This window comes from Trachypithecus francoisi, unplaced genomic scaffold (genome assembly GCF_009764315.1).
Source record: "Trachypithecus francoisi isolate TF-2019V2 unplaced genomic scaffold, Tfra_2.0 Lachesis_group0, whole genome shotgun sequence".
Taxonomy (NCBI): domain Eukaryota; kingdom Metazoa; phylum Chordata; class Mammalia; order Primates; family Cercopithecidae; genus Trachypithecus; species Trachypithecus francoisi.
This window is the reverse complement of record NW_022681453.1, coordinates 118,282,843-118,310,233: the sequence shown is the minus strand read 5'-3', so window position 1 is coordinate 118,310,233 and position 27,391 is coordinate 118,282,843. Positions and strand designations below refer to the sequence as shown.

The 27,391-nt window shown below is 39.9% G+C and overlaps 1 protein-coding gene and 1 non-coding gene across 7 annotated transcripts in view; one reads left to right on the top strand and one right to left on the bottom strand.

Annotated features, from left to right (window-relative positions):
* Positions 1-27,391, top strand: part of PLD1 (phospholipase D1) — a 228,099-nt gene that overhangs the window by 121,752 nt on the left and 78,956 nt on the right. For 3 of the 6 annotated variants that reach the window (XM_033211713.1, XM_033211712.1, XM_033211714.1), the window contains exons 12-16: positions 2,487-2,568; positions 16,517-16,627; positions 20,329-20,529; positions 21,540-21,762; positions 22,339-22,452. In XM_033211713.1, coding sequence (XP_033067604.1) covers positions 2,487-2,568; positions 16,517-16,627; positions 20,329-20,529; positions 21,540-21,762; positions 22,339-22,452 — 731 coding nt within the window. The remainder of the gene's footprint in view (positions 1-2,486; positions 2,569-16,516; positions 16,628-20,328; positions 20,530-21,539; positions 21,763-22,338; positions 22,453-27,391) is intronic. The other 3 variants (XM_033211715.1, XM_033211717.1, XM_033211716.1) reach the window with 3 other exon arrangements.
* LOC117084724 lies at positions 15,610-15,713 on the bottom strand. The gene has a single exon (XR_004437625.1). It is a non-coding gene; the product is annotated as a small nucleolar RNA U13 (small nucleolar RNA).

Below are 27,391 nucleotides of genomic sequence, written 5' to 3'. Positions count from 1 at the left end.
TAGCTGTCAATTCTTCCACTCTTTTTTCAAGACTTTTAGTTTCTTTGCGCTGGGTATGTAATTCCTCCTTTAGCTCTGAGAAGTTTGAGGGACTGAAGCCTTCTTCTCTCATCTCATCAAAGTCATTCTCTGACCAGCTTTGATCCGTTGCTGGCGATGAGCTGCGCTCCTTTGCAGGGGGAGATGCGCTCTTATTTTTTGAATTTCCAGCTTTTCTGCCCTGCTTCTTCCCCATCTTTGTGGTTTTATCTGCCTCTGGTCTTTGATGATGATGACGTACTGATGGGGTTTTGGTATAGGTGTCCTTCCTGTTTGATAGTTTTCCTTCTAACAGTCAGGACCCTCAGCTGCAGGTCTGTTGGAGATTGCTTGAGGTCCACTCCAGACCCTGTTTGCCTGGGTATCAGCAGCAGAGGTTGCAGAAGATAGAATATTGCTGAACAGCGAGTGTACCTGTCTGATTCTTACTTTGTAAGCTTCCTCTCAGGGGTGTACTCCAGCCTGTGAGGTGTGGAGTGTCAGACTGCCCCTAGTGGGGGATGTCTCCCAGTTAGGCTACTCAGGGGTCAGGGACCCACTTGAACAGGCAGTCTGTCCCTTCTCAGATCTCAACCTCCGTGTTGGGAGATCCACTGCTCTCTTCAAAGCTGTCAGCAGTGTCATTTTTGTCTGCAGAGGTTTCTGCTGCTTTTGTTGTTGTTGTTGTTTAGCTGTGCCCTGTCCCCAGAGGTAGAGTCTACAGAGACAGGCAGGTTACCTTGAGCTGCTGTGAGCTCCACCCAGTTTGAGCTTCCCAGTGGCTTTGTTTACCTACTTAAGCCTCAGCAATGGCGGGCATCCCTCCCCCAGCCTCACTGCTGCCTTGCGTTTAGATCGCAGACTGCTGTGCTAGCAATGAGGGAGGCTCCGTGGCCGTGGGACCTTCCCGGCCAGGTGTGGGATATAATCTCCTGGTGTGCCCGTTTGCTTAAAGCGTAGTATTGGGGTGGGAGTTACCCGATTTTCCAGGTGTTGTGTGTCTCAGTTCCCCTGGCTAGGAAAAGGGATTCCCTTCCCCCTTGCACTTCCCAGGTGAGGCGATTTCTCGCCCTGCTTCAGCTCTCGCTGGTCGGGCTGCAGCAGCTGACCAGCACCGATTGTCCAGCACTCCCTAGTGAGATGACCCCAGTACCTCAGTTGAAAATGCAGAAATCACCGGTCTTCTGTGTCGCTCACACTGGGAGTTGGGGACTGGAGCTGTTCCTATTCGACCATCTTGCCGAGAGGACTCTTTTAATCTCTTTACCTCCTTGATGCACTGTTGATTTCATATGCTTAGAGGACTCCCTGGGAGGGCAATACTCCAGTGCAGAATTCCATAAGACTCTTATCCTGACATAGTCTACCGCTGCTTCCTCAGGTCTAGCAGTTCAGTGAAGAAAGGAATATTTCCTGCTGCTTCTTTTTTCTAACAACAGGGAAGTTACAGCATGTACATATTTAACTCAGAAACTAACTTTAGAACCCAGCCCCAGTGGAAAAATGACTCTATTGTACTCTTAGCTGCCTTGTGAAGCTTAGCTTACCTTAGCCGCCTTATGCCTTACAGAAGGAGAAGAACCTAGGAAGAATTTCATATATCAGCCGACCTTCCTTCTCCCCTATCCAGAAAGCCCAGGGTTCCCTCAGACGCTGCTTCTTTGTGTGTAGGAAGTCAGTGTGTCTTTGTATCCATTAGAATGCTTTTAGTTTGGGGTAACATAATGTTCAACTAAAGAGGGCTTAAACACTGAGGATTTATTTTTCACATTTAATGTTAGTCTAAAGTTGGGCAATTCTGAGGTTGGCAGAGTGGTCTAGTGATTCTGGGGTTATGGTCTTCCCCTTAGAATTTCAATATTGCTGCACCTCTGTAAGCATCATGCTCCCATACGACATCCATCCTAAAGCTGGAAGTGTGGGCAGGCTTTCTCTCAGAGAGGGAGAGAGAGCGAAAGAGAGGGACAGGGAGAGAGAGAGAGTGTGTGTGTGTTTGTGTGCGTGTTTCAGGGAGGAAAAACTTTCCCATTAAGCCCCTGTGTACCTCCTCATATATCTCATTGTTCAGGATTGTGTCACATTGTGCTCTAGCTGCACAGGAGTCTGGGAAAGCAAGTATCTAGAATATTCAGAGTCTGTGGTGGGAGAGAGGCTCTGACAGCAGGGAAGAAGTTGGAGTTTGTGGGTGGGCAGCCAACAGTATCTGCCTGTGTGCATAGCTGTGCATGTGGGTATGAGAGACAGAGAAAGAGAGAGAGAGAGAGAGAAACTAAGATTGATGTTTTGTATGGCTAAAGGCTATTTTTCCCATATGAAGTTGTACCTAGACTCATAGTAAAGCTTTGGATTACCTACCACAATGGAGGATGATAATGGCATTTGGGCTGAAATTGCCTTTGCTTCCTTTGACACAATCAGAACTTTATATTTTGTTTTAGTTACTCGAAATCTTGGTTTCATTATTTCAGGCTGAGTCCAGAAATCTTCCTGAAACGCCCGGTGGTTGAGGGAAATCGTTGGAGGTTGGACTGCATTCTTAAACGAAAAGCAGTATGTACTTTCCCAGAAAATGCTGATATAATTTTTTAACTGTCTATTGTCTCTGAAATGCTTTTCTTTTCAAAGCCTTTCACATGTATAACTTTTCACTTTAGAGTCTGACAAAAAGTAGGATAACTAATGTTTTTCAGTTCATTTGGTTCTGTTTTTTTCCTATTGCTTTTGAGTGCATAAATATTTTAGACTAATTCACAACATGGATTATGTTAGCATCTCTAATTTTTATTTTTGAATCAGTTACGGGCAGTTAATTTTATAGGCAAAAAAGTTATAATAAAATTTCATCATTGAATGATAAATGATTAAATGGAGCATAGCATTTAATTGTATTCATTATTTTGTCATTTAAGCAAAAGAAAAACTCATCTGGAGAATGGTTTCAGCTAGATGGGGCTAACATGGTGTAGAATAATATTAAAGGGAGAGGAATAGTCACAGTTGGTGGTGTTTTTGCTCTAGTTCTGGTAAAGTTCATGGTAATAACGTGAACTGTTTCCTGTGGAGTTGACCCTGTACATTCTGGGTGAACATTGAGTGTGTGCTTTTTAAGTATAAAAAGTAAATAACTGAAGCAGTCTAGGCTCACTAATGACTGCATTGGTATTTCTAGTGATTTTTTAATGTAATAGGCCCTCAACAAAATTAAATCAGTTTAAATTAAAAATAGATCTGGATTTATTATTTAGCATGTCCAAATTAGGAAGTGCTAACTTTTTGCTATTATCAGAAACTGTCTTAACCTTTTTTTTTTTTTGAGATGGAGTTTTGTTTTTGTTGCCTAGGCTGGAGTGAAATGCTGCGGTCTCGGCTCACTGCAACCTCTACCTCCCAGCTTTAAGCAATTGTCCTGCCTCAGCCTCCCAAGTAGCTGGGATGACAAGTGCCCACCACCACACCTGGCTTTTTTTTTTTTTTTTTTTTGCATTTTATTATTTTTAGTAGGGATGGGGTTTCACCATGTTGGCCAGGCTGATCTTGAACTCCTGATCTCAGGTGATCTGCCCACCTCGGCTTCCCAAAGTGCTAGGATTACAGGTGTGAGCCACGGCTCCTGGCCAACCTTTTTTTATTCTATCATTAAACATGCTAGCAGAACATGTAGAGCCTAAATAATTGAGGTTAGCATTTTTCTGTTTCTCATACCCTTCACTCATTTCTTCTTTCCTATCCTCTACATTCCACTTTTTCTTTCCCCATTCACTTTCCCCTTTTCTCTCTGTATCTTTTCCCCATGCATTTACTTGAGTATTTCTGGGGATATCCACAAATATAGTCAGACCTCTCTGCTAATATTGAAAGCAAAAGAAATTAATAATATGTATTTGAAACACATTCTGCCAAACAACATCATTTTGATGGATAGTCTAGTTTGTTTCATCAATAGAATTCCAGTTACATAATTGGACATTTTGATTCTGAAAACATTATTCACATATTTATTAAATAATTCATCATACAATTACTGACTCCTATGAGCCGGCTTCTATGGTAATCAGTAAGAATGCCACCATGAATTGGATTTGAGCCTTGACAGTGGAGAACTTGCTGAGGGATTCATGTCTTGAGCTCAGTCCTAGCCTTACCAGACTACTTTCTACCTATTGAATGGGCAGTAACTTTCTCTATGTTTCTCTCAATTAAATGGCATCTTTACCATTTTCCCTCAAGATTCTATTTTAGTACATTTTTCCAGCCTTGCCTAGCAATCTGTACTAATACTAGTAAGCTTTTTGCTTATAATATGTAATCAACACTTCACTGTTTTAGGTTTCCATCAGTATGTATTTATTGAATGTTTTCTATGTGCAGGTCATTTGGCTAATCATATGAGGATGTACATAAATAAAAGCTATTGTTCTTAAGTTGAGGGAGCTTATAAAATCTACAGAAGTGTCAGTTGCATACAGAAAAAATGCCTCGATTTTATGGCAAGAGGGAAAGCACTGGGCTTTCCCAATGGAAAAGGTCCAGTTGGGGAGCCCCTCACAACATGAAGGATGTGGGGCATTTAGGATGGACAAACATTTTTAAAAGGGAAAGAAGAACTTTCTGGGTGTAGTAAATGTAAACAGCAGTGCCAAAGACTTTGTCAGGCACAGCAGGGTGGTTAATCCCATCTGAGTGTTAGCATAGCCAGATGGGGGATTAAGCTGGAACAGCTCGTTGCAGCTAGGATGCAGAGGCTTTGTGAGCCAAGCTAGTGGTTTGACTTTATGAGAGACAGTGGAGGCAGTACAGTGCGGGACAGGGCAGTGTGGGGAAGCAGGAGTGGTCTGATCGAAATGATGTGTCAGACCCCGTCTCTACTAAAAATACAAAAAATTAGCTGGGTGTGGTGGTAGGTGCCTGTAATCCCAGCTACTCGGGAGGCTGAGGAAGAAGAATGGTGTGAACCTGGGAGGCAGAGCTTGCAGTGAGCCGAGATCACGCCACTGCACTCCAGCTTGGGCAACAGAGCAAGACTCCATCTCAAAAATAAAAATAAATAAATAAACAAACAAACAAATAAGGTGTGTTGGGAAGGTGATTCTGATAGTGAAAGAAAGTGGGAAGAACTCTGATTCAAAAAACTAAAGTTTAGATCACTTGAAGGTACAGTGTCTACAGGATATCTAAGTTAACTTGAGAAAGCTAGTAAATGCCTCAGCAGGGCTCTGGAGGAAGATCCTGCAGGCCTGACTTCCGCCTCTTGTTTGCTGGCATGCGCTTGTTTATTGCCCTCAGCATACTTGTTTGGTTACCTTTTCTGTCTCTAGCGTGACTTCTCTTTACTTTTATGGCCCATGAACCCTGGTGAGGTCCCTTGTGAACACCATGGCCAAATAAACGTTATAGCCTGATAACAGTGCTTCATTTCCATTTCATCCACTTCTTGGAGCTTGTAATTTTTAAATTGTGGGTAATGATATTTTAAATTTCCTAACGAAATAGTAATACAATTAAAGATTGATTTCTTGGTGGTACATTTAGCGGAGTTGCTCTTCCTTAATCTCCTTCCACCATATTATTACTTTTTACTCATATTTACTGAGTGTTAAATTTTTTACCACTCAGATCATTCCAAATTGACATTTTATATGCACATAAATACGGCTTCACATAAATAATTTAGTTTCTGAAAGCCACACACTAGCTTTGCAAAGTATGAGGTGGAAACATAATGTTTGTTTTTTGCATTAACAGGTCCCAGAGGTCCACAAGGTTTATTAAAATGAATGTCTTATTTTCTTCTATCTGATAGTGCAGATTTTCTGAGAGGAATTTAGAAACTGTCTCTGCCTCATAGCCAACCTCTGGCAAACATCTCTTATAATGGCTATTTCTCAAGAAAAAATACAATATTTTATTTATCTTGTTAATAACCAGGTTGAACTTTTCCGATTTCTTTGGCCTTCTGATCTGCAATGCCATCACTTAAAATAAAAGCCAACCTTGAGAGGCAGACTGTTCACAACTCAAAGAAATCAGCCTCTCAGGGCTTTCCACAGTTCTGCACTTGCTATACTAAGAGGTGAGATAAGCTGCATCACAGTTATGGCAACCAAATCCCCACACACAGTTTTGTGTATCTCAACCTTAGAAACTTGTGATATTTCCTATGAAACTTAGACTAATGGGAGAATTTGTCTTCAGGTTGATTTCTTTCTGTCCTGGATCACAAGGCACAATGTAGAGTTGCAGTCAGTGATCAATAAAAGGGAAAGTTGTCCAGGACTGAGAAATGACAGGAATAATCACATCTCTACACAGATTCTTATCACATCTCTACACAGAGTCTTATCAAAGTGGTAGGCTACAGTGGCTTGCAGGGAACGTATCTTCAGCTTCAAGAATGTGCTTCAAACAAAATTGATGTGTCGGACCCCGTCTCTACTAAAAATACAAACAATTAGCCAGGTGTGGTGGCGGGCACCTGTAATCCCAGCTACTCGAGAGGCTGAGGCAGAAGAATGGCGTGAACCCAGGCTGGGTTCTAAAGTTAGTTTCTGAGTTAAATATGTACATGCTGTAACTTCCCTGTTGTTAGAAAAAAGGCACATGAGCTTTTGTGCTCTTATATCCCAATGTTGCCTGCTTTTAAACAGTGAGGAAATGATTTCTTTATACCCTTTACTTTCCCTTTTCTTAATATATTGTACCCCTTGGGGAAGTCCTTGGCAAGTGACAAAAACATTAGTGAGCATCCTGGGTTAGGGAGTGGGGTGGGCTAAACTGTCTTCAGGCAGTGGACAGACTTGGCTGCATTTAGAAAATATTTTCACTATGCTACCTTGAGCAAGTGGAGGAAAAGTTGGCTAAGAAACAAAGTCACTGATTTCCACTCTAAAAATGTTCTTTTCATTGTCTTCCCATGTATTTTGAATATCTAAAGCGCCTAAAAATTTCTACTGTTTATAGTGTTATGTCTGCTCTACTTGACAAAAAACTAATTAGAAAAGAGGACAGAACTTTCACCTTTTTTTTTTTTTTTTTTTTTTTTTTGAGACGGAGTCTCGCTCTGCCGCCCAGGCTGGAGTGCAGTGGCCGGATCTCAACTCACTGCAAGCTCCACCTCCCGGGTTCACGCCATTCTCCTGCCTCAGCCTCCGGAGTAGCTGGGACTACAGGCGCCCGCCACGTCGCCCGGCTAGTTTTTTTGTATTTTTAGTAGAGAGGGGGTTTCACCATGTTAGCCAGGATGGTCTCGATCTCCTGACCTCGTGATCCGCCCGTCTCGGCCTCCCAAAGTGCTGGGATTACAGGCTTGAGCCACCGCGCCCGGCCAGAACTTTCACCTTTTAAAATTCATGTTTTTTGAAATTTATTCTCTGGAAACTTTGGGTCAGCTGAGTTCACCAGAGATAAGAAACACTGCATTGCATAGGCAACTCCAGGCCATCTGTTTTTCTACTTCTCCTGTTAATCATTTCTGTCCCTTTCTCTAAGCAAAAAATAATTTCCCCAAGATTAAAAGGCACTAGGCACTAAAGTATGGGATGTTTTGAAAGTATAATTTTTAAATTGCAGAATTAACATCATCAGGTTTTTCTTTCCTTTGGCTTTCATTTTGCAGAAATATTTCTCACATTTTGTATAAGCCTGCATTATAACAACCTGGAAAATGCCTTCATCCCCAAGGAATGATTCATTCTTCTTTGCCCTTTATGGCTAGAGTTTATAACAGTCAATACCTTGACCACAAGAAGAAGAATGCATTGTTTTATTATCAAAGGAATCTTGTCACTAATTAGATGTTTATTGTGGCTATAGGTGTAGGTAAATAATTATAAACCACATAAAAATGAACTTTCTATATTTGATTACTTCCTTTTTAGTCATTTGTCTTTAAGCTAAAAAGACAAGTCTCTACCCTATTTCCTTTAGAATTATTTCAATGAGAGAAGACATAATATAGAAGAAAATGTCAGGTATTAATAAATGGAGAGTAGTAATATAATCCATTAGTGCTAATATCTCTATTATTTCAAAAATCCATTAGTTATGCAGGTAAGTGGAAAACTGTAGGATTCAGGCCAAGTTCCTAATTTGCAACTACTATTCTTCATGAATAGTAAGCCTAAGAAACAGAATTTCATCTGCTTAAAATAAATGGACCATGATGAAAAATGTCAGGTGTAATATTCTACAATTTAGGTTGAAATTTTGGGTTTTACTCTTTGTATTATATCTTTTAGTGAGAGGCTTTTTTTTGTAACCATTATTCAGTGCTGAATTCTAAAATATTCAAATACCAAAAATAGACCTGAACAGGAGAGGAGAAAAATAAAATAATCTTATAATTTTCCTTTAGAGCCCTTCATCAGTGGTTCATTACAGAGCAGTCTCTGGCCAGACCATTAAAATTAATCTGTTCACCTTTTGCTACACTTTCACTCTTTGCTGAAATATGTATCTATATTCTTGATTGTAATCGTACTTGCATAATTATAATATGTAACTAGCAAGTGCTAAAAGCCAGCTGTTAACCAGATAAATAGAATGACATATATATTCTTTTTGATCCTGCTTTTTTTAGAGCAAAAATGAGTCTTCTCCTAGTACTCAAATCTTGTTCACACACACTGGAATGTAAATCTAGTGTGCACCTCAGAAATACATATACCGTTAAGATATTACTAACACCATGAAAGACAGAGTGTATTTTGTTTTTTTTTTTTTTTTTTTTTTTTATTATACTTTAAGTTCTAGGGTACATGTGCATGACGTTTATATCATGTATAACTCCCCAATGCAATCCCTCCCTCCTCCCCCCTCCCCATGATAGGCCCCAGTGTGTGATGTTCCCCTTCCCGAGTCCAAGTGATCTCATTGTTCAGTTCCCACCTATGAGTGAGAACATGCGGTGTTTGGTTTTCTCTTCTTGTGATAGTTGCTAAGAATGATGGTTTCCAGCTGCATCCATGTCCCTACAAAGGACGCAAACTCATCCTTTTTGATGGCTGCATAGTATTCCATGGTGTATATGTGCCACATTTTCTTAATCCAGTCTGTCACAGATGGACATTTGGGTTGATTCCAAGTCTTTGCTATTGTGAATAGTGCCACAATAAACAAACGTGTGCATGTGTCTTGTAGTAGAGTAATTTATAATCCTTTGGGTATATACCCAGTAGTGGGATGGCTGGGTCATATGGTACATCTAGTTCTAGATCCTTGAAGAATCGCCATACTGTTTTCCATAATGGTTGAACTAGTTTACAATCCCACCAACAGTGTAAAAGTGTTCCTATTTCTCCACATCCTCTCCAACACCTGTTGTTTCCTGACTTCTTAATGATTGCCATTCTAACTGGTGTGAGATGGTATCTCATTGTGGTTTTGATTTGCATTTCTCTGATGGCCAGTGATGATGAGCATTTTTTCATGTGTCTGTTGGCTGTATGGATGTCTTCTTTTGAGAAATGTCTGTTCATATCCTTTCCCCACTTTTTGATGGGGTTGTTTGCTTTTTTCTTGTATATTTGTTTGAGTTCTTGGTAGATTCTGGATATTAGCCCTTTGTCAGATGAGTAGGTTGCAAAAATTTTTTCCCATTCTGTAGGTTGCCTGTTCACTCTGATGGTAGTTTCTTTGGCTGTGCAAAAGCTCTTTAGTTTAATTAGATCCCATGTGTCAATTTTTGCTTTTGCTGCCGTTGCTTTTGGTGTTTTAGACATGAAGTCCTTGCCCATGCCTATGTCCTGAATGGTACTACCTAGATTTTCTTCTAGGGTTTTTATGGTATTAGGTCTAACATTTAAGTCTCTAATCCATCTTGAATTAATTTTCGTATAAGGGGTAAGGAAAGATCCAGTTTCAGCTTTCTACTTATGGCTAGCCAATTTTCCCAGCACCATTTATTAAATAGGGAATCCTTTCCCCATTTCTTGTTTCTCTCAGGTTTGTCAAAGATCAGATGGCTGTAGATGTGTGGTATTATTTCTGAGGACTCTGTTCTGTTCCATTGGTCTATATCTCTGTTGTGGTACCAGTACCATGCTGTTTTGGTTACTGTAGCCTTGTAGTATAGTTTGAAGTCAGGTAGCGTGACGCCTCCAGCTTTGTCCTTTTGACTTAGGATTGTCTTGGCAATGCGGGCTCTTTTTTGGTTCCATATGAACTTTAAAGCCGTTTTTTCCAATTCTGTGAAGAAAGTCATTGGTAGCTTGATGGGGATGGCATTGAATCTATAAATCACCTTGGGCAGTATGGCCATTTTCACGATATTGATTCTTCCTATCCATGAGCATGGTATGTTCTTCCATTTGTTTGTGTCCTCTTTGATTTCACTGAGCAGTGGTTTGTAGTTCTCCTTGAAGAGGTCCTTTACATCCCTTGTAAGCTGGATTCCTAAGTATTTGATTCTCTTTGAAGCAATTGTGAATGGAAGTTCATTCCTGATTTGGCTCTCTGCTTGTCTGTTACTGGTGTATAAGAATGCTTGTGATTTTTGCACATTAATTTTGTATCCTGAGACTTTGCTGAAGTTGCTTATCAGCTTAAGGAGATTTTGGGCTGAGACGATGGGGTTTTCTAAATATACAATCATGTCATCTGCAAACAGGGACAATTTGACTTCTTCTTTTCCTAACTGGATACCCTTTATTTCTTTCTCTTGCCTGATTGCCCTAGCCAGAACTTCCAACACTATGTTGAATAGGAGTGGTGAGAGAGGGCATCCCTGTCTTGTGCCAGTTTTCAAAGGAATTTTTCCAGTTTTTGCCCATTCAGTATGATATTAGCTGTGGGTTTGTCATAAATAGCTCTTATTATTTTGAGGTACGTTCCATCAATACCAATTTATTGAGCGTTTTTAGCATAAAGGGCTGTTGAATTTTGTCAAAAGCCTTTTCTGCATCTATTGAGATAATCATGTGGTTCTTGTCTTTGGTTCTGTTTATATGCTGGATTACGTTTATTGATTTGCGAATGTTGAACCAGCCTGCATCCCAGGGATGAAGCCCACTTGATCATGGTGGATAAGCTTTTTGATGTGCTGCTGAATCCGGTTTGCCAGTATTTTATTGAGGATTTTTGCATCGATGTTCATCAGGGATATTGGTCTAAAATTCTCTCTTTTTGTTGTGTCTCTGCCAGGCTTTGGTATCAGGATGATGTTGGCCTCATAAAAAGAGTTAGGGAGGATTCCCTCTTTTTCTATTGATTGAAATAGTTTCAGAAGGAATGGTACCAGCTCCACCTTGTACCTCTGGTAGAATTCAGCTGTGAATCCATCTGGTCCTGGACTTTTTTTGGTGGGTAGGCTATTAATTGTTGCCTCAATTTCAGAGCCTGCTATTGGTCTATTCAGGGATTCAACTTCTTCCTGGTTTAGTCTTGGGAGAGTGTAAGTGTCCAGGAAATTATCCATTTCTTCTAGATTTTCTAGTTGATTTGCGTAGAGGTGTTTATAGTATTCTCTGATGGTAGTTTGTATTTCTGTGGGGTCGGTGGTGATATCGCCTTTATCATTTTTTATTGCGTCTATTTGATTCCTCTCTCTTTTCTTCTTTATTAGTCTAGCTAGCGGTCTGTCAATTTTGTTGATCTTTTCAAAAAACCAACTCCTGGATTCATTGATTTTTTGGAGGGTTTTTTGTGTCTCTATCTCCTTCAGTTCTGCTCTGATCTTAGTTATTTCTTGCCTTCTGCTAGCTTTTGAATGTGTTTGCTCTTGCCTCTCTAGTTCTTTTAATTGTGATGTTAGAGTGTCAATTTTAGATCTCTCCTGCTTTCTCTTGTGGGCATTCAGTGCTATAAATTTCCCTCTACACACTGCTTTAATGTGTCCCAGAGATTCTGGTATGTTGTATCTTTGTTCTCATTGGTTTCAAAGAACATCTTTATTTCTGCTTTCATTTCGTTATGTACCCAGTAGTCATTCAGGAGCAGGTTGTTCAGTTTCCATGTAGTTGAGCGGTTTGGATTGAGTTTCTTAGTCCTGAGTTCTAGTTTGATTGCACTGTGGTCTGAGAGACAGTTTGTTATAATTTCTGTTCTTGTACATTTGCTGAGGAGTGCTTTACTTCCAATTATGTGGTCAATTTTGGAATAAGTGCGATGTGGTGCTGAGAAGAATGTATATTCTGTTGATTTGGGGTGGAGAGTTCTATAGATGTCTATTAGGTCCGCTTGGTGCAGAGATGAGTTCAATTCCTGGATATCCTTGTTAACTTTCTGTCTCGTTGATCTGTCTAATGTTGACAGTGGAGTGTTGAAGTCTCCCATTATTATTGTGGGAGTCTAAGTCTCTTTGTAGGTCTCTAAGGACTTGCTTTATGAATCTGGGTGCTCCTGTATTGGGTGCATATATATTTAGGAGAGTTAGCTCTTCCTGTTGAATTGATCCCTTTACCATGATGTAATGGCCTTCTTTGTCTCTTTTGATCTTTGATGGTTTAAAGTCTGTTTTATCAGAGACTAGGATTGCAACCCCTGCTTTTTTTTGTTCTCCATTTGCTTGGTAGATCTTCCTCCATCCCTTTATTTTGAGCCTATGTATGTCTCTGCATGTGAGATGGGTCTCCTGAATACAGCAGACTGATGGGTCTTGACTCTTGATCCAGTTTGCCAGTCTGTGTCTTTTAATTGGAGCATTTAGTCCATTGACATTTAAGGTTAATATTGTTATGTGTGAACTTGATCCTGTCATTATGATATTAACTGGTTATTTTGCTCGTTAGTTGATGCAGTTTCTTCCTAGCCTCGATGGTCTTTACATTTTGGCATGTTTTTGCAATGGCTGGTACCGCTTGTTCCTTTCCATGTTTAGGGCTTCCTTCAGGGTCTCTTGTAAGGCAGGCCTGGTGGTGACAAAATCTCTAAGCATTTGCTTATCTGTAAAGGATTTTATTTCTCCTTCACTGATGAAGCTTAGTTTGGCTGGATATGAAATTCTGGGTTGAAAATTCTTTTCTTTAAGAACGTTGAATATTGGCCCCCACTCTCTTCTGGCTTGTAGAGTTTCTGCCGAGAGGTCTGCTGTTATTCTGATGGGCTTCCCTTTGTGGGTAACCCGACCTTTCTCTCTGGCTGCTCTTAAGATTTTTTCCTTCATTTCAACTTTGGTGAATCTGGCAATTATGTGTCTTGGAGTTGCTCTTCTGGAGGAGTATCTTTGTGGCGTTCTCTGTATTTCCTGAATTTGAATGTTGGCCTGCCCTACTAGGTTGGGGAAGTTCTCCTGGATGATATCCTGAAGAGTGTTTTCCAACTTGGTTCCATTTTCCCCCTCACTTTCAGGCACCCCAATCAGACGTAGATTTGGTCTTTTTACATAATCCCATACTTCTTGCAGGCTTTGTTCATTTCTTTTTCTTCTTTTTTCTTTTGGTTTTCTCTTCTCGCTTCATTTCATTCATTTGATCCTCAATCGCTGATACTCTTTCTTCCAGTTGATCGAGTCGGTTACTGAAGCTTCTGCATTTGTCACGTATTTCTCGTGTCATGGTTTTCATCTCTGTCATTTCGTTTATGATCTTCTCTGCATTAATTAATCTAGCTGTCAATTCTTCCACTTTTTTTCAAGATTTTTAGTTTCTTTGCGCTGGGTACGTAATTCCTCCTTTAGCTCTGAGAGGTTTGATGGACTGAAGCCTTCTTCTCTCATCTCGTCAAAGTCATTCTCTGACCAGCTTTGATCCGTTGCTGGCGATGGGCTGCGCTTCTTTGCAGGGGGAGATGCGCTCTTATTTTTTGAATTTCCAGCTTTTCTGCCCTGCTTCTTCCCCATCTTTGTGGTTTTATCTGTCTCTGGACTTTGATGATGGTGACGTACGGATGGGGTTTTGGTATAGGTGTCCTTCCTGTTTGATAGTTTTCCGTCTGACAGTCAGAAGGACTGTCTGTTGGTCTGTTGGAGATTGCTTGAGGTCCACTCCAGACCCTGTTTGCCTGGGTATCAGCAGCAGAGGTTGCCGAAGATAGAATATTGCTGAACAGCGAGTGTACCTGTCTGATTCTTCCTTTGGAAGTTTCCTCTCAGGGGTGACGCCACCCTGTGAGGTGTGGGGTGTCAGACTGCCCCTAGTGGGGGATGTCTCCCAGCTAGGCTACTCAGGGGTCAGGGACCCACCTGAGCAGGCAGTCTGTCCGTTCTCGGATCTCAACCTCCGTTAGGAGATCCACGGCTCTCCCCAAAGCTGTCAGACAGAGTCGTTCGCGTCTGCACCGCCCCCGCTCTTTCCCCTAATGGGCTGCAGCTGTGCGCTGTCCGCAGAGGTAGAGTCTACAGAGACAGGCAGGCTTCCTTGAGCTGCTGTGAGCTCCACCCAGTTCGAGCTTCCCAGCGGCTTTGTTTACCTACTTAAGCCTCAGCAATGGCGGGCGCCCCTCCCCCAGCCTCGCTGCTGCCTTGCGGATAGATCGCCGCAGACGGCTGTGTTAGCAGTGAGGGAGGCTCCGTGGGCGTGGGACCCTCCCGGCCAGGTGTGGGATATATTCTCCTGGTGTGCCTGTTTCCTTAAAGCGCAGTATTGGGGTGGGAGTTACCCGATTTTCCAGGTGTTGTGTGTCTCAGTTCCCCTGGCTAGGAAAAAGGGATTCCTTTCCCCCTTGCGCTTCCAGGTGAGGCGATGCCTCGCCCTGCTTCAGCTCACGCTGGTCAGGCTGCAGCAGCTGACCAGCACCGATTGTCCGGCACTCCCTAGCGAGATGACCCCAGTACCTCAGTTGAAAACGCAGAAATCACCGGTCTTCTGTGTCGCTCGCGCTGGGAGTTGGAGACTGGAGCTGCTCCTATTCGGCCATCTTGCTCCGCCCCCTCGACAGAGTGTATTTTGAAGTGATGTATCATTATAAGGAATTTAGGGTTCAAAACATGCTTTTTAGTACTGGCAGAACAATATTATGGAAATGTTTATGTGTTTGGTTTGCTCTTAAGATTTTATATCCTGTGATCTAGAACCTAAAAATATTAACTCCTATTATATCAGATTGTATAGCATTGCAAAAGTTTTTAGTTCTTGTAAAGTAGGTGCATTCAACCCAGTAAGATATCTTGAAGATTTTTATTCAAATTTCCCTTATAAACAATGACTAATCACCATGGAGTATTACTTTAAACTGTAAGAAAATTATTTTTTTCATTATGGTTTATTAGATACACCTACATCTGTAATACTCTAGAAAGTATTATGGAAAAATTATTACCTTAATTCTCTAGGATATTAAATACCAAGTGTCATTTAGATACATAATCTAGTACGTATGCAAAATGTTTCAGAATGCTTTCAGAGCTGCTGGGTACAAACAATGCAAATTGAAATGGTGCAGACTGTACAAAAATAAGGAGAATTCAAGACTAAAAAGTAAAAAAAGGGATCTACAAGGTGGGGGTGAATAAGCCAGTTTCCTGGAGGTAATACATTCTGAACTGTACATTGGAGGGGGATCCATGAGTGGGCAAGCAGCAGAAGAGGAGCATTCCAGTGAGGGGCAGTTTAGCCTGGCCTGAAAGCCTGTCACCAACCAGAACTAGAATGGAAAATACTAGTGCTTTTCTTATTAGCTATCGGACCTGGTCTTTTGGTTTTTGTTTAAATATTTTTTTGAGATGAGATGGGTAATGTGCAGACGTCCTAAGAAGATTTGAGTGTGGCACATCTCACACTTGTGCATGAACACGCAATCATCACGCTCATGAACTACAAAAGAATTGGACGTTGTCTTTTTAGTGATTAATATTATTAAATAATTGTATTATTTGTATAACATGTTAGCATCTACAAGGCACTTTTGATTTAATTTGACTCAGTTAAATAGGCCACAGTGGCCTTGTCTATTTTCTTTTAGATCCAAGGTCTAAGGAAGGATGGATCAATTTAATTTGAGTGTCCATTTTATACTAAAGTTTTCAATGGTTTGGATCTTTAATCAATTATTGATTCTTTCTTGATATGACAAGTTGTAAGAATGGAAGGGAGATAGATTTTTATTTTTAATATTTGTGTCTCAGTATACACACTTATGTGGCACTTCCTTGTATTGCCTTTTTTATTAAAATTTTATCTTATTTGTTTATAAAAGAAGTTAGAAAGTACAGTGCAGGCTGGGTGCAGTGGCTCATGCCTGTAATCCCAGCACTTTGAGAGGCCGAGGCGGGTGAAATACTTGAGGTCAGGAATTTGAGAACAGCCTGGCCAACATGGCGAAATCCCTTCTACTAAAAATACAAAAATTAACTGGGTGTGGTGGCACACGCCTATAATCCCAGCTACTCAGCAGGCTGAGGCATGAGAATTGCTTGAACCTGGGAGGTGGAGGTTGTAGTGAGCCGAGATTGCACCAGTACTTCAGGCTGGGTGACAGAGTGAGACTCTGTCAGAAAGAAAGAAGGAAAGAGAGAGAGAGAGAGAGAGAGAGAGAGAGAGAGAGAGAGAACAGTGCAAAGGAAAAAGAAAATGAATTGTAACTTCCCTCCAGAGATACTCATTCCTCCATCTGTTTTCTCTTGTGACAGCAACAAGGGGTGAGGATCTTCATAATGCTCTACAAAGAGGTGGAACTCGCTCTTGGCATCAATAGTGAATACACCAAGAGGACGTTGATGCGTCTACACCCCAACATAAAGGTATTCAGGTTCATCTTGATAACCAATATTTCTTTATTATTCTATAGGATTTTTTCAGATATGTTTTGTTCTGGGCAGTAATAATCTATAGAATTCCCAAATGTATATTTCATCAAATAGCATTGTGTCCTCAGAAATAAAGCAAAATACTATACTTTCTTATCTTCCCTACGTTGATGGGGGTAAGCAGACCTCATATTTCTGCTTCTCTGACTCTGATAATTGAAAGTGAGAGTTTAGACAAGAACATGCTTCCTGCAGTTGTTTCGATATTCATGAGCTCTATCAAGTTCTCACACTTCTCATTAAGTTTATCCCGGAACCTCTTAGATGTGATCTCCCTGTGACATCCCCTGATCATTGATAGCAGCAAAGAGATCTCCTCTAGGATTTAAAATGTCTTAAAAAAATCAATGGCACCTAGTATAAAATACTAATAAAGTAAATAAACATGAAAAACAATTTGAAAAAGTTCTTTAATATTTTGCCAAATGCCTAGAACCTATCAATAAATATAACCCAGTCATTGAGGTACATCAAGACATAATGAATTAATAAACCTCCAGCAGGCTTAAAATATGTAACAATTGTATGTTTCACTTGGTTAGAAAAAATGAAAGTGTTTTCTCCCAGAGAATGATTTATTAGGTTGCATAATTTATATATTTTATTTATTCATTCACCAAATTTCTATCAAGTACCCACTAAAGATGTAATTTTGCAACACCAACAACTGTGAGGAAAGAGCTGTTAAAGGAGCAGAGATTTGTATGTTACTGAAGTTAAACTGGTATAAATTCAAATTAGAAAGTTACAACTTTAGGATGTTACATTTAACTGCAAAGAAAATAGCAATCCAATATATCAATCACTATTTAACAAAAAGAAATGAGAAAGGAATTTATACATGTCACTACAAAAAAATCAACCAAACAAAACAGAAGACAGTACTGCAGGAAATGAGAGACAAAAAAAGCTATAAGACATGTAGAAAATAGTAGCAAAATTACAGAAGTATCTTACAAATAATTACTTTAAATGTAAATGGATTGACCCCTCTAATCAAAAAACAGAGATTGGTAGATTGGATTTTAAGAAAACATGATCCAACTATATGGTATCTACAAGAGACTCACTCTAGATGCAAAGACACAAATAGGTTGAAAATGAAAGAATGGAAAGGATACTTCACACCCATAGTAAACAAAAAAGAGCAGGAGTGGCTAAACTAGTATTAGACAAAATAGGCTTTAAATCAAAACATGATTGCAAGAGACGAAGAAGGACAATATATATTAATAAAAGGTTCAATACAGCAAGATATAAAAATTATACACATTTATGTACCTAATAACAGATCATCAAAATACATGAAGCAAAAACGGACAGAATTGAAGGGAGAAAAACACAGTCTGTGGTAATAGTTGGAGACTTCAACATCTCACTCTCAGTAATGGTTAGAGCAACCAGACAGAAGATAAGTAAGAAAATAGAGGACTTGAACACACAGTAAACCAACTGGATCCAGTGGACATATAGAACATTCTAGCCAACAACAGCAGGATACACATTCTTCTGAAGTGCACATGGGGCATTTTCCAGGATCATCTGTTAGGCCTCAAAGTAAGTCCTAATAGATTTTAAAAGGTAGATATACAAACATCTGTCTGACCACAACAAGATAATGTTAGAAATTAATAACAGAAGGACAGCTAGAACATTCAGAAATTTGTAGAAATTAAATAACACACTGTTAAACAAGCAATGGATCAAAGAAAAAATCACAAGAGAAAGAGAAAATACTTAGAGACAAATGAAAATGAAACAACATACCAGAATTACGGGACACAGAGAAAGCAGTGCAAAGGAGGAAATTTACAGCTATACTTGCAAAAAGAAGAAAGATCTCGAAACAACAACCTAACTTTACAGTTTAAGGAACTAGAAAAAGAAGAACAAACTAAACCTAAAACTACCAGAAGGAAGGAAATAAAGATTGGAGCATGAGAAGTAAAACCAGAGGATAGAAAAATAATACAGAAAATCAATGAAACCAAGTTGGTTTTTTGAAGAGATAAAATCAACAAACCTTTCGCTTGATGGGCTAAGAAAAAAAAAGACTCAAGTTACTAAAATCAGAAATGAAAGTAGAGACATTACTACCAATTCTACAGAAATAAAAATGATTCTAAGGGATTACTGCAAGCAATTGCATACCAATACATTGGATAACCTAGAGGAGATGCACAAGTTCCTAGAAATACGAAACCTACCAAGACTAAATCATGAAGAAATAGAAAATCTTAATAGACCTTTAACTAGTAAGGAGATTGATCAGTAATTAAAAATCTCCCCCAGATGAAAAGCTAGGGACCTGATGGCTTCACTGGTGAATTCTACCAAACATTTAATGAGGAATTACCACCCATCTTTCTCAAGCTTTTTCAAAAATTGAGGAGGAGAGAAGACTCCCTAACTTATTACCCTGATACCACTGGATTGTACACTTAAAAATGGTTAAGATGGTAAATTTTATGTTATGTTTATTTTACTACAATGTTTTAAAAAAGTGTCATTAAGAAAACAGTAAGGCCAGGTGTGGCTCATGCATATAGTCCCAGCGCTTTGGGAAGCTGAGGTGGGAGGGTGGCTGGAGGCCAGGAGTTCAAAACCAGCATCGGCAACATAACAAGACACCCATATCTACAAAAAACAAAAAGATTAGCCAGGCATGGTGGTACACGCCTGTAGTCCCAGCTACTCAGGAGGCTGAGGCAGAAGGATCATTTGAGCTCAGGAGTTCAAGGCTGCAGTGAGCTATGATCACGCATCTACACTCCAGCCTCAGTGAGAGTGACAGTCTGTGAAAGAAAGAAAAAGAAGAAAGAGAGAGAGAGAGAGAGAGGAAGAAAGGAAGGAAGGAAGAAAGAAAGGAAGGAAGGAAGGAGGGAAGGAAGAAGAGAGAACGAAGAGAGAAAGAAAAAGAAAGAAAGAAAGAAAGAGAAAGAAAAAGAAAGAAAAGAAAGAAAGAAAAAGAAGGAAAGAAGGAAAGAAAAGAGAGAAGAAAGAAAGAGAAGGAAGGAAGGAAGGAAAGAAGAAAGTAGTTGCTAAAGCTTTTGTAATCTTTTTACCTTAAGACAAATGAAAATAAGAAGTCAGACTGGGATAATTTTGAAAGCAAGAGGTTACCAACTTCTCAAGGTACCTTTTAAATAAAGAGCTGCCAAAATATCTATATGCCTATATTCATATGCTTAGTATTTCAATTCAACAACTGACAAAATGTCAATATAATGCATTACAAATTTTTCCAGAGATAAATAGTAGTTAAATATTTTTAGCTTTTTTTTTTCAGTACTGAATTTAACTTAATCCTTACAGGGGGAAGGGGACCAGCTATCAAACTGAGCTGACTGTTTTCTAATGTATTGCCAGACCTCAAGCTAAATGGCGGCTGCCCCAAAATATAGTATCTGGACGTGGGAGCTTGAAAAGTAAATAGGAGAAATAGGGGCCTTTTTTTTTTTTTTTTTTTTTTTTGCTAAATGCTGAGAATAAAATGATTTTCTTTGGTGTATACGTTGTACGGTTTAGTATTTGAATTATAGAAAATGCTTTTCAGGGAGAATGCAGACCTATTTCATTATGACAGGAAGGACATTTTAAAAGCATATTATCAGTGGGGATTTTTCCCTCTCAAGGTGATGAGACATCCGGATCATGTGTCGTCCACCGTCTATTTGTGGGCTCACCATGAGAAGCTTGTCATCATTGACCAATCGGTGGCCTTTGTAGGAGGGATTGACTTGGCCTATGGAAGGTGGGATGACAATGAGCACAGACTCACAGACGTGGGCAGCGTGAAGCGGGTCACTTCAGGACCATCACTGTGTTCCCTCCCAGTAAGTATATTTCACCTTTATGGAAATGTATAACACAAACGTAATTTGTATAAGTTTGTATTAATAGCATGCCTGATTGATTCATTGAATAAGAGATGGTGTCTCCTTGGAGGGGAAAAGAACATTAAGACAATCATGAGACAGACCTGGTTTCAAATACCAGCCTCCCCCCCAGCTAGCTGTAACTTAGCATTGCTGAGTCTGTTCTTCTCTTGTAAGAAAAGAAAACAGATTCAGTGGAATTTTGGCTGTCCCATATTCAGCTTTGTTTTCCATTTAAATTAAGATTTATTTTTTATTCAGAAATAAGATTCATAAACAAAAATATGTGGCAGTTGAGATTTAGGTATTAAAAAGCCTTAAGTATCTGCCACAGTTTTTGGAAAGTTCCTACTTAAAGATATACAGAAACAGGATAGGTCAGTCTGGGGTCATTTAAAGGGAATTTGAGCCAGAAGTGAATAACTTCCCAAAGTGCCTTTTAAATAGAGCTGCCAAAATATCTGTAAGTGTATATCAATCTGCTTGCTGTTTCAACTAAATGACTGCCAGAATATGAATACACTTATTAAAAAATTTGATGGGCTTCATCTTATTTACTGCTGGAAATGGTGACTCGTTTATGCAGAAATAGCAATTTAGTGCATAGGGAATAGGGAAAATGATTGACAGAGGAAGCCTTGCTTACTTAATGTTTATCAGAGGAACAAGTTCAGGAGCTCAACAGTGAATGTAACCCATGTAATTGTATTTGAGATTAAAAGTTTAATTGGAGTGAAATTTCAAGAATTTGACCTACTGAAAGAAGAGCCAGAGCAGAACTCCTCCTATTCCTTTGGTAGTTTTTAAACAGTTCACAAGAATTCACCACTACCCTGTGGCTGACCTCAGACATTATTGCATGTCTATTACAGAACCTCCATCATTTGTAAACTTTATACTCAGCTCTACTTGAATTAAAGAACCACATTGCAGCATGTCTTATGCAGTGTCTTTGTTTACACAAATAATTTTCTCAGCCTGCCGCAACAGAGTCTATGGAATCCTTAAGCCTCAAAGATAAAAATGAGCCTGTTCAAAACCTGCCCATCCGGAATAGTGTTGATGATGTGGATTCAAAACTGAAAGGAATAGGAAAGCCAAGAAAGTTCTCCAAATTTAGTCTCTACAGGCAGCTCCACAGGCACCACCTGCACAACGCAGATAGCATCAGCAGCATTGACAGCACCTCCAGTAAGTCATGGCCTTTGCTAGAATTTATCTTAACAACCCACTGTTCTTCCATAGCCGGACACTACATACCTGTTTTTAAAATCTCTCTTTCTGTAATGGAGTAGAATGAGCAATGTTGAGAGGTCGCTATATCATTCTATTCAACCTCATGCCATTTTGTGGCTTTGTTTGCCTCATTTTAGAGCAGATTTATTGTTTTATCCACACAAAAGTCATAACGACCACGATTACTGCTTCCAGTGGTAGCAGAATGACAAAGGGTTTCTAAAATACACCAAGCCATAAAGGAAAAAGGTATTAGATGTACTTTATAAACTTTTCTTAGAAGAAATTACATTTATTATCCTATCCAGAAATATATCAAGCTTATATCTTCAAGCATCAGACTTTCTACATCTTGTAAATTTACTATTCCTTTGAAATCCATTGTAAAGCCCTACAATTTTCTGTTGCACAGAATCTTATAACTGATGTTATAGCCCTGTCTGGTTTTAAAAATGATCAACCTTGCTTTCCAGTTTAGAAAATTTGATATCTGTATTTCTTTATAAAAAAAAAAATTCTCAATTTCTCTAGGTTGTTTTAATCACTATAGAAGTCATCACAATTTAATCCATGGTTTAAAACCCCACTTCAAACTCTTTCGCCCATCCAGTGAGTCTGAGCAAGGACTCACTAGACCTAATGCTGGTAAGTGATTTGTGAAGTGGCAGAACTCCCTTAGGCTTGAGCTTTGGTTGTGCTGTCTGCTGCATGGGCATAGTGAATGTGTTTCCAGATTGGCTTTCTGTTTGCAGTTTTTATGCTACATATATTATTGAGAGCCTGCTCTATGCAAAGCATCCTGTAGTATCCAAGATCCCTACTCCCCAAGAACTTATAGCAGCAAAGACAAAACAGACCTAATAAGAGAAAATGCATGGCACATGCAATTCAATAGTGTTGTGGACGTTCTATGGAAGGTGGGAGGAATTCCTCTCTGATGGTCCAGAAAGACTTTTTGAGGAGGGGACATTTGGGTTAGACCTGGAAGTAATTGGGGTAGGTGATGGGAAGTCATTGCGAGGGAGGTGAGTTGAGCAAAGGTGCCGGAATGGGAAAGCAGCAACTGTTTTCAGATCGTGTAAAATGCATTATTTGGCCAAGATGCAGTTTTTGATATAAGACTACGAAGATATATGACATTCACATTTGGGAGTTGGAATTTTATTCGGTTAATTTTTTTTTTTTTTTTTTTGAGATAGAGTCTTGCTCTGTCACCCAGGCTGCAATGCAGTAGGGCCATCTTAGCTCACTGCAACCTCTGCCTCCCGGGTTTTAGCGATTCTCCTGCCTCAGCCTCCTGAGTAATCCCTAGCTGGGATTAACGGCGGGCATGACCGTGCCTGGCTAATTTTTGTACTTTTAGTAGAGATAGGGTTTTGCCATGTTGGCCAGGCTTGTGTTGAACCCCTGACCTCAAGCAATCCGCCCACCTCGGCCTCCCAAAGTGCTGGGATTACAGGTATGAGCCACTGCACCTGGTCAGTTAAAAATCTTGAAGGCCTTTGGGTGGATGTGTTGTGTCATGCTATGTGAATTTTCAGAAAATCACAATCTGATAGCCGTTGGTAAGAAGATACTCCAGATACTCGAGGAATTAATGAATGACTAATGAGTTTCACTTGTGGTGGGAATAAAGAAGCATTTGGCCACTGGTCAGATATGGAGATAAGTAATCATAATAAATGACGCTAGTAAAATCATAGGCTAACATTTATTTTATGCAGACTGTATCCATCACTGCCCTGAGTACTTACAGTGCTTAGTAGTAATATTGTCATCTTCTTTTTACAGATGAAGACATTCAGGGTTAGAGATGATACATGCCCTGCCCAATGGAGTTCCAATTTATCATCCTCCCAGTGCCCATGATTAAGACTTGTGATCTAGCAGAAATGAAGATCACTATGTTATACTTTTTTGGCTAGAACCTGAGGCCAGGGCTCTCATGTACTGTTTAGCAGATGAGAGTTACAGTCTAGCACACATGCCTGAATGTGAGTCACCTGTGGCTTGCAGGTGCTAATGAACCAGAAAAATTATGCTGGACTTTGAGTAGGGATTCCCAGCATTCTTTCACCTAGGGCAGGGGTGTCCAATCTTTTGGCTTCCCTGAGCCACATTGGAAGAAGAAGAATTGTCTTGGGCCACACATAAAATATACTAACACTAATGATAGTTGATGAGCTAAAAAAAAGTTGCGAAAAACTTATAATGTTTTAAGAAAGTTTGTGTATTTGTGTTGGGCCACATTCAAAGCCATCCCGGGCTGCATGTGGCCCACAGGCTATGGGTTGGACAAGTTTGGTCCAGCTACCCTGCATTTTAAAAAATGCAGTAATCAACTACACACAATGAACTAAAACTTCAGTGTAACTGTTAAATAAGTTTATGTTTTATAAATCATAACAGCATCAATATACATTTAAAAATGGAGAAGAGGCCAGGGATGGTGACTCACACCTGTAATCCCAGCACTTTGGGAGGTGGAGGCAGGAGGATTGCTTGAGCCCAGGAATTCAAGACCATCTTGGGCAACGTAGTGAAACCCCATCTCTACAAAAAATTAGCTGAGCGTGGTGGCCTGCATCTCTCGTCCCAGCTTTTCCAGAAGCTGAGGCGGGAGAATTGCTGGAGCCTGCAAGGCAGAGATTGCAGTGAGCTGAGATCATGCCACTGCACTCCAGCCTGGGTGACAGAGGGAGACCCTTTCTCACACACACAAAAACAATTTTTAAATTTTTAAAAAATAAAAATAAATGGCTCAAGCCTGTAATCCCAGCACTTTGGGAGGCCGAGACGGGTGGATCACGAGGTCAGGAGATCAAGACCATCCTGGCTAACACTGTGAAACCCTGTCTCTACTAAAAAAATACAAAAAAACTAGCCGGGCGAGGTGGCAGGCGCCTGTAGTCCCAGCTACTCAGGAGGCTGAGGCAGGAGAATGGCGTAAACCGGGGAGGCAGAGCTTGCGGTGAGCTGAGATCCGGCCACTGCCCTCCAGCCTGGGCGACAGAGCGAGACTCCGTCTCAAAAAAATACAAATAAAAATAAAAAATAAAAATAGAGAACAAATATGGGGAGACATTCTTATTTAGCATACAGCTAGTACTGGATGTGTGTGTGGATTCGGGGACAACTCCCATTAATTCCTGTGCTTGACCACACTTCAAAGTCCTGGGAAGTAGGAGGCCTCTGGGAAATCCAGGAAGCCAGGAGTGCATGCAGTGGCAGATATTAGAGATAAAGGGTTGGAAACAGCTCCAGGTAGTGCCTTATCATTTCAATGTGTAACTTTGCTGCTTTATTACTGAAGTTAAAAATGAAGTGGAGGAAATGAGATTGCCAACCCTGAAGATTATAAGATCTGAATTATGACTGATAGTGTTGCTGACAATAGGATTGAGAGCAAGTGGAAAATGTGTGAGTGAAGTGCTGAGTCCAGTAAGTAACTCACACCTACCGCAGGTTGAGAGGGGTGATATCCACAGGGGTGATCTGAGACACTGATCATACATGTGTATGGTTTTCTGTTGCTGATGAAAAATACCCTTGACATCTGTTTACAACCTCTCACTGATAAACTGAATATATGTCTAGTGCAGCATTGTTGAGAGACAAAGAGAGATAGAGAGAGAACAACCTAAACATCAAAGAGTAGGGAAATGGTGAAGAACATAACGAATGGTAACAAATGGTTCATCTCTTTGATGGAACTGGGCAATGATTAAAACTGTAATTGGGGATACAAAAATAAACATAGAAGATTTATTTATTTAATTAAATAAGTATTTATTGAGTTTCTATTATATACCAGTCACTATTCTGGGTTCTAGAGGTGTAGTGAATAAAGCAGATGAAGTGCAGTTAAGTAGTCGGGTGGTAAGGATGAGAACTGTGTGTACAAATAGAGGGTCAAACACATTATATCAGGTGGTGATAATTATTGAGAATAGTTGAGCATGATAAGGGAGGAAGGGCACAGGAGAAGTTACTATTTTGTAAAGGCTGGTCGGAGAATACGTCTCTCATGAGGTTAGTTTTTAACTGACATTTAAAGGAGGAGAAGAATGAGGATAAGAAATTGTCTGAGAGAGGGTGTTTCTGACAGAAGGAATAGCAAGTAGGAAAGGCCATGAGGCAGAGGGAACAGGTGTGTTCCAGGAATACGGCTGTAGTGAAGTGGGCTAGGAGAGGATGATAAGAACAAAATCAGAGAGGTAGGCCGGGGTGGGTTATGTGAGGTCTTGAAGACCACTGTAAGATTTTGACCCCGAGTGAGACAGGAAGTCATCGCATGGTCTTGAACAAAGGGTAGGCAAGGGCTGACTTACATTTTCCAAGGATCATTCTTCAGAGCAGATCAGGGTGGCAAATGGTGACTGTGCAGGTTATGAATATATTTTGAGGGTTGAGCTGACAGCATTTGCCGATGAACTAGATATGAGATGTGAGAGATGGAGAGGACTCCAAATCTTTGGCCCCACTGGAAAGATGGAGTTTCCATGAACTGAATTGAGATGGTTGTGGGAAGAGCAAGGAAAGTTTGAGGACAGTTGCCACTGTGTCAAGATATGTTCCTGAAGGCAGCTGACAAAGGACGTTCAATGATGCTATCTTTGTTAGGAAAATGGAGCTTGAGGTGATTTTTTTTTTCCCCACATTGTTGGTACTGTTTTCATTTTACTTTTATAATCAAATTTAAATACAAATTTAATTTTTAAAATGAGAACAATTTGTTTACCTCAAAAGAAAAGCCAAAGGATAATGGGGTCCTTCTAGAGCAGTGCTTTCCAAACTCGATTCCTTGGATCCTGGAGTTCCTAAAAGGCTTTGAGGAGAACACTGAGGTAGGTGAGCCCCAGGACCCTCCCACTGCTTTTGGTACCTCTTCAACCAGAACAATCCCACTTGTATCTGTTTTAAATATTGGAGTCCTTCTGAACTTGTTTTCAAAAAAAAAAATAAGTAAAGTTCTACTAAAAATAATGAAGGAAGTTTAAAGAGCAGGGCACTAGATTTAAATCATGTAAAACCTTAAAAACTCAGGTTGCCTTGTAAAAGAAATTAAGCATGGAGTGACTCTTCGTTAGAAATTTAGAACTGAATATGAACTTGAGTTAATGACTTCCTTGTCCTGAGAATGCAAAGAGAGTTAGCCTCTCTGCAATATCAATTTCACTTGACTGCACATGACCATGTTGAATTGGGCTCCTATTAAACCTCCGTGGTGTCATACAGAAATCAGTGTGGAGTGAACATCACTATGGGTTTTTATATAGAAAAACTGCACTGAAAACGTGGTTAGGAATCATATCTGTAATATATGTTTTTCAAAATCACTCAGCCATTTTCACGTTTTTTTTTATTCAGAATTATGTTGTAAGAGGGAGAATTTTGCTTGATACTATTTTTAAAGTGTTGAATTTTATTCCTCTTATTTATTTATTTATTATACTTTAAGTACTGGGATACATGTGTAGAACATGCAGGTTCGTTACATAGGTATACACGTGCCACGGTGGTTTGCTGCACCCATCAACCCGTCATCTACATTAGGTGTTTCTCCTAATGCTATTCAGCAACT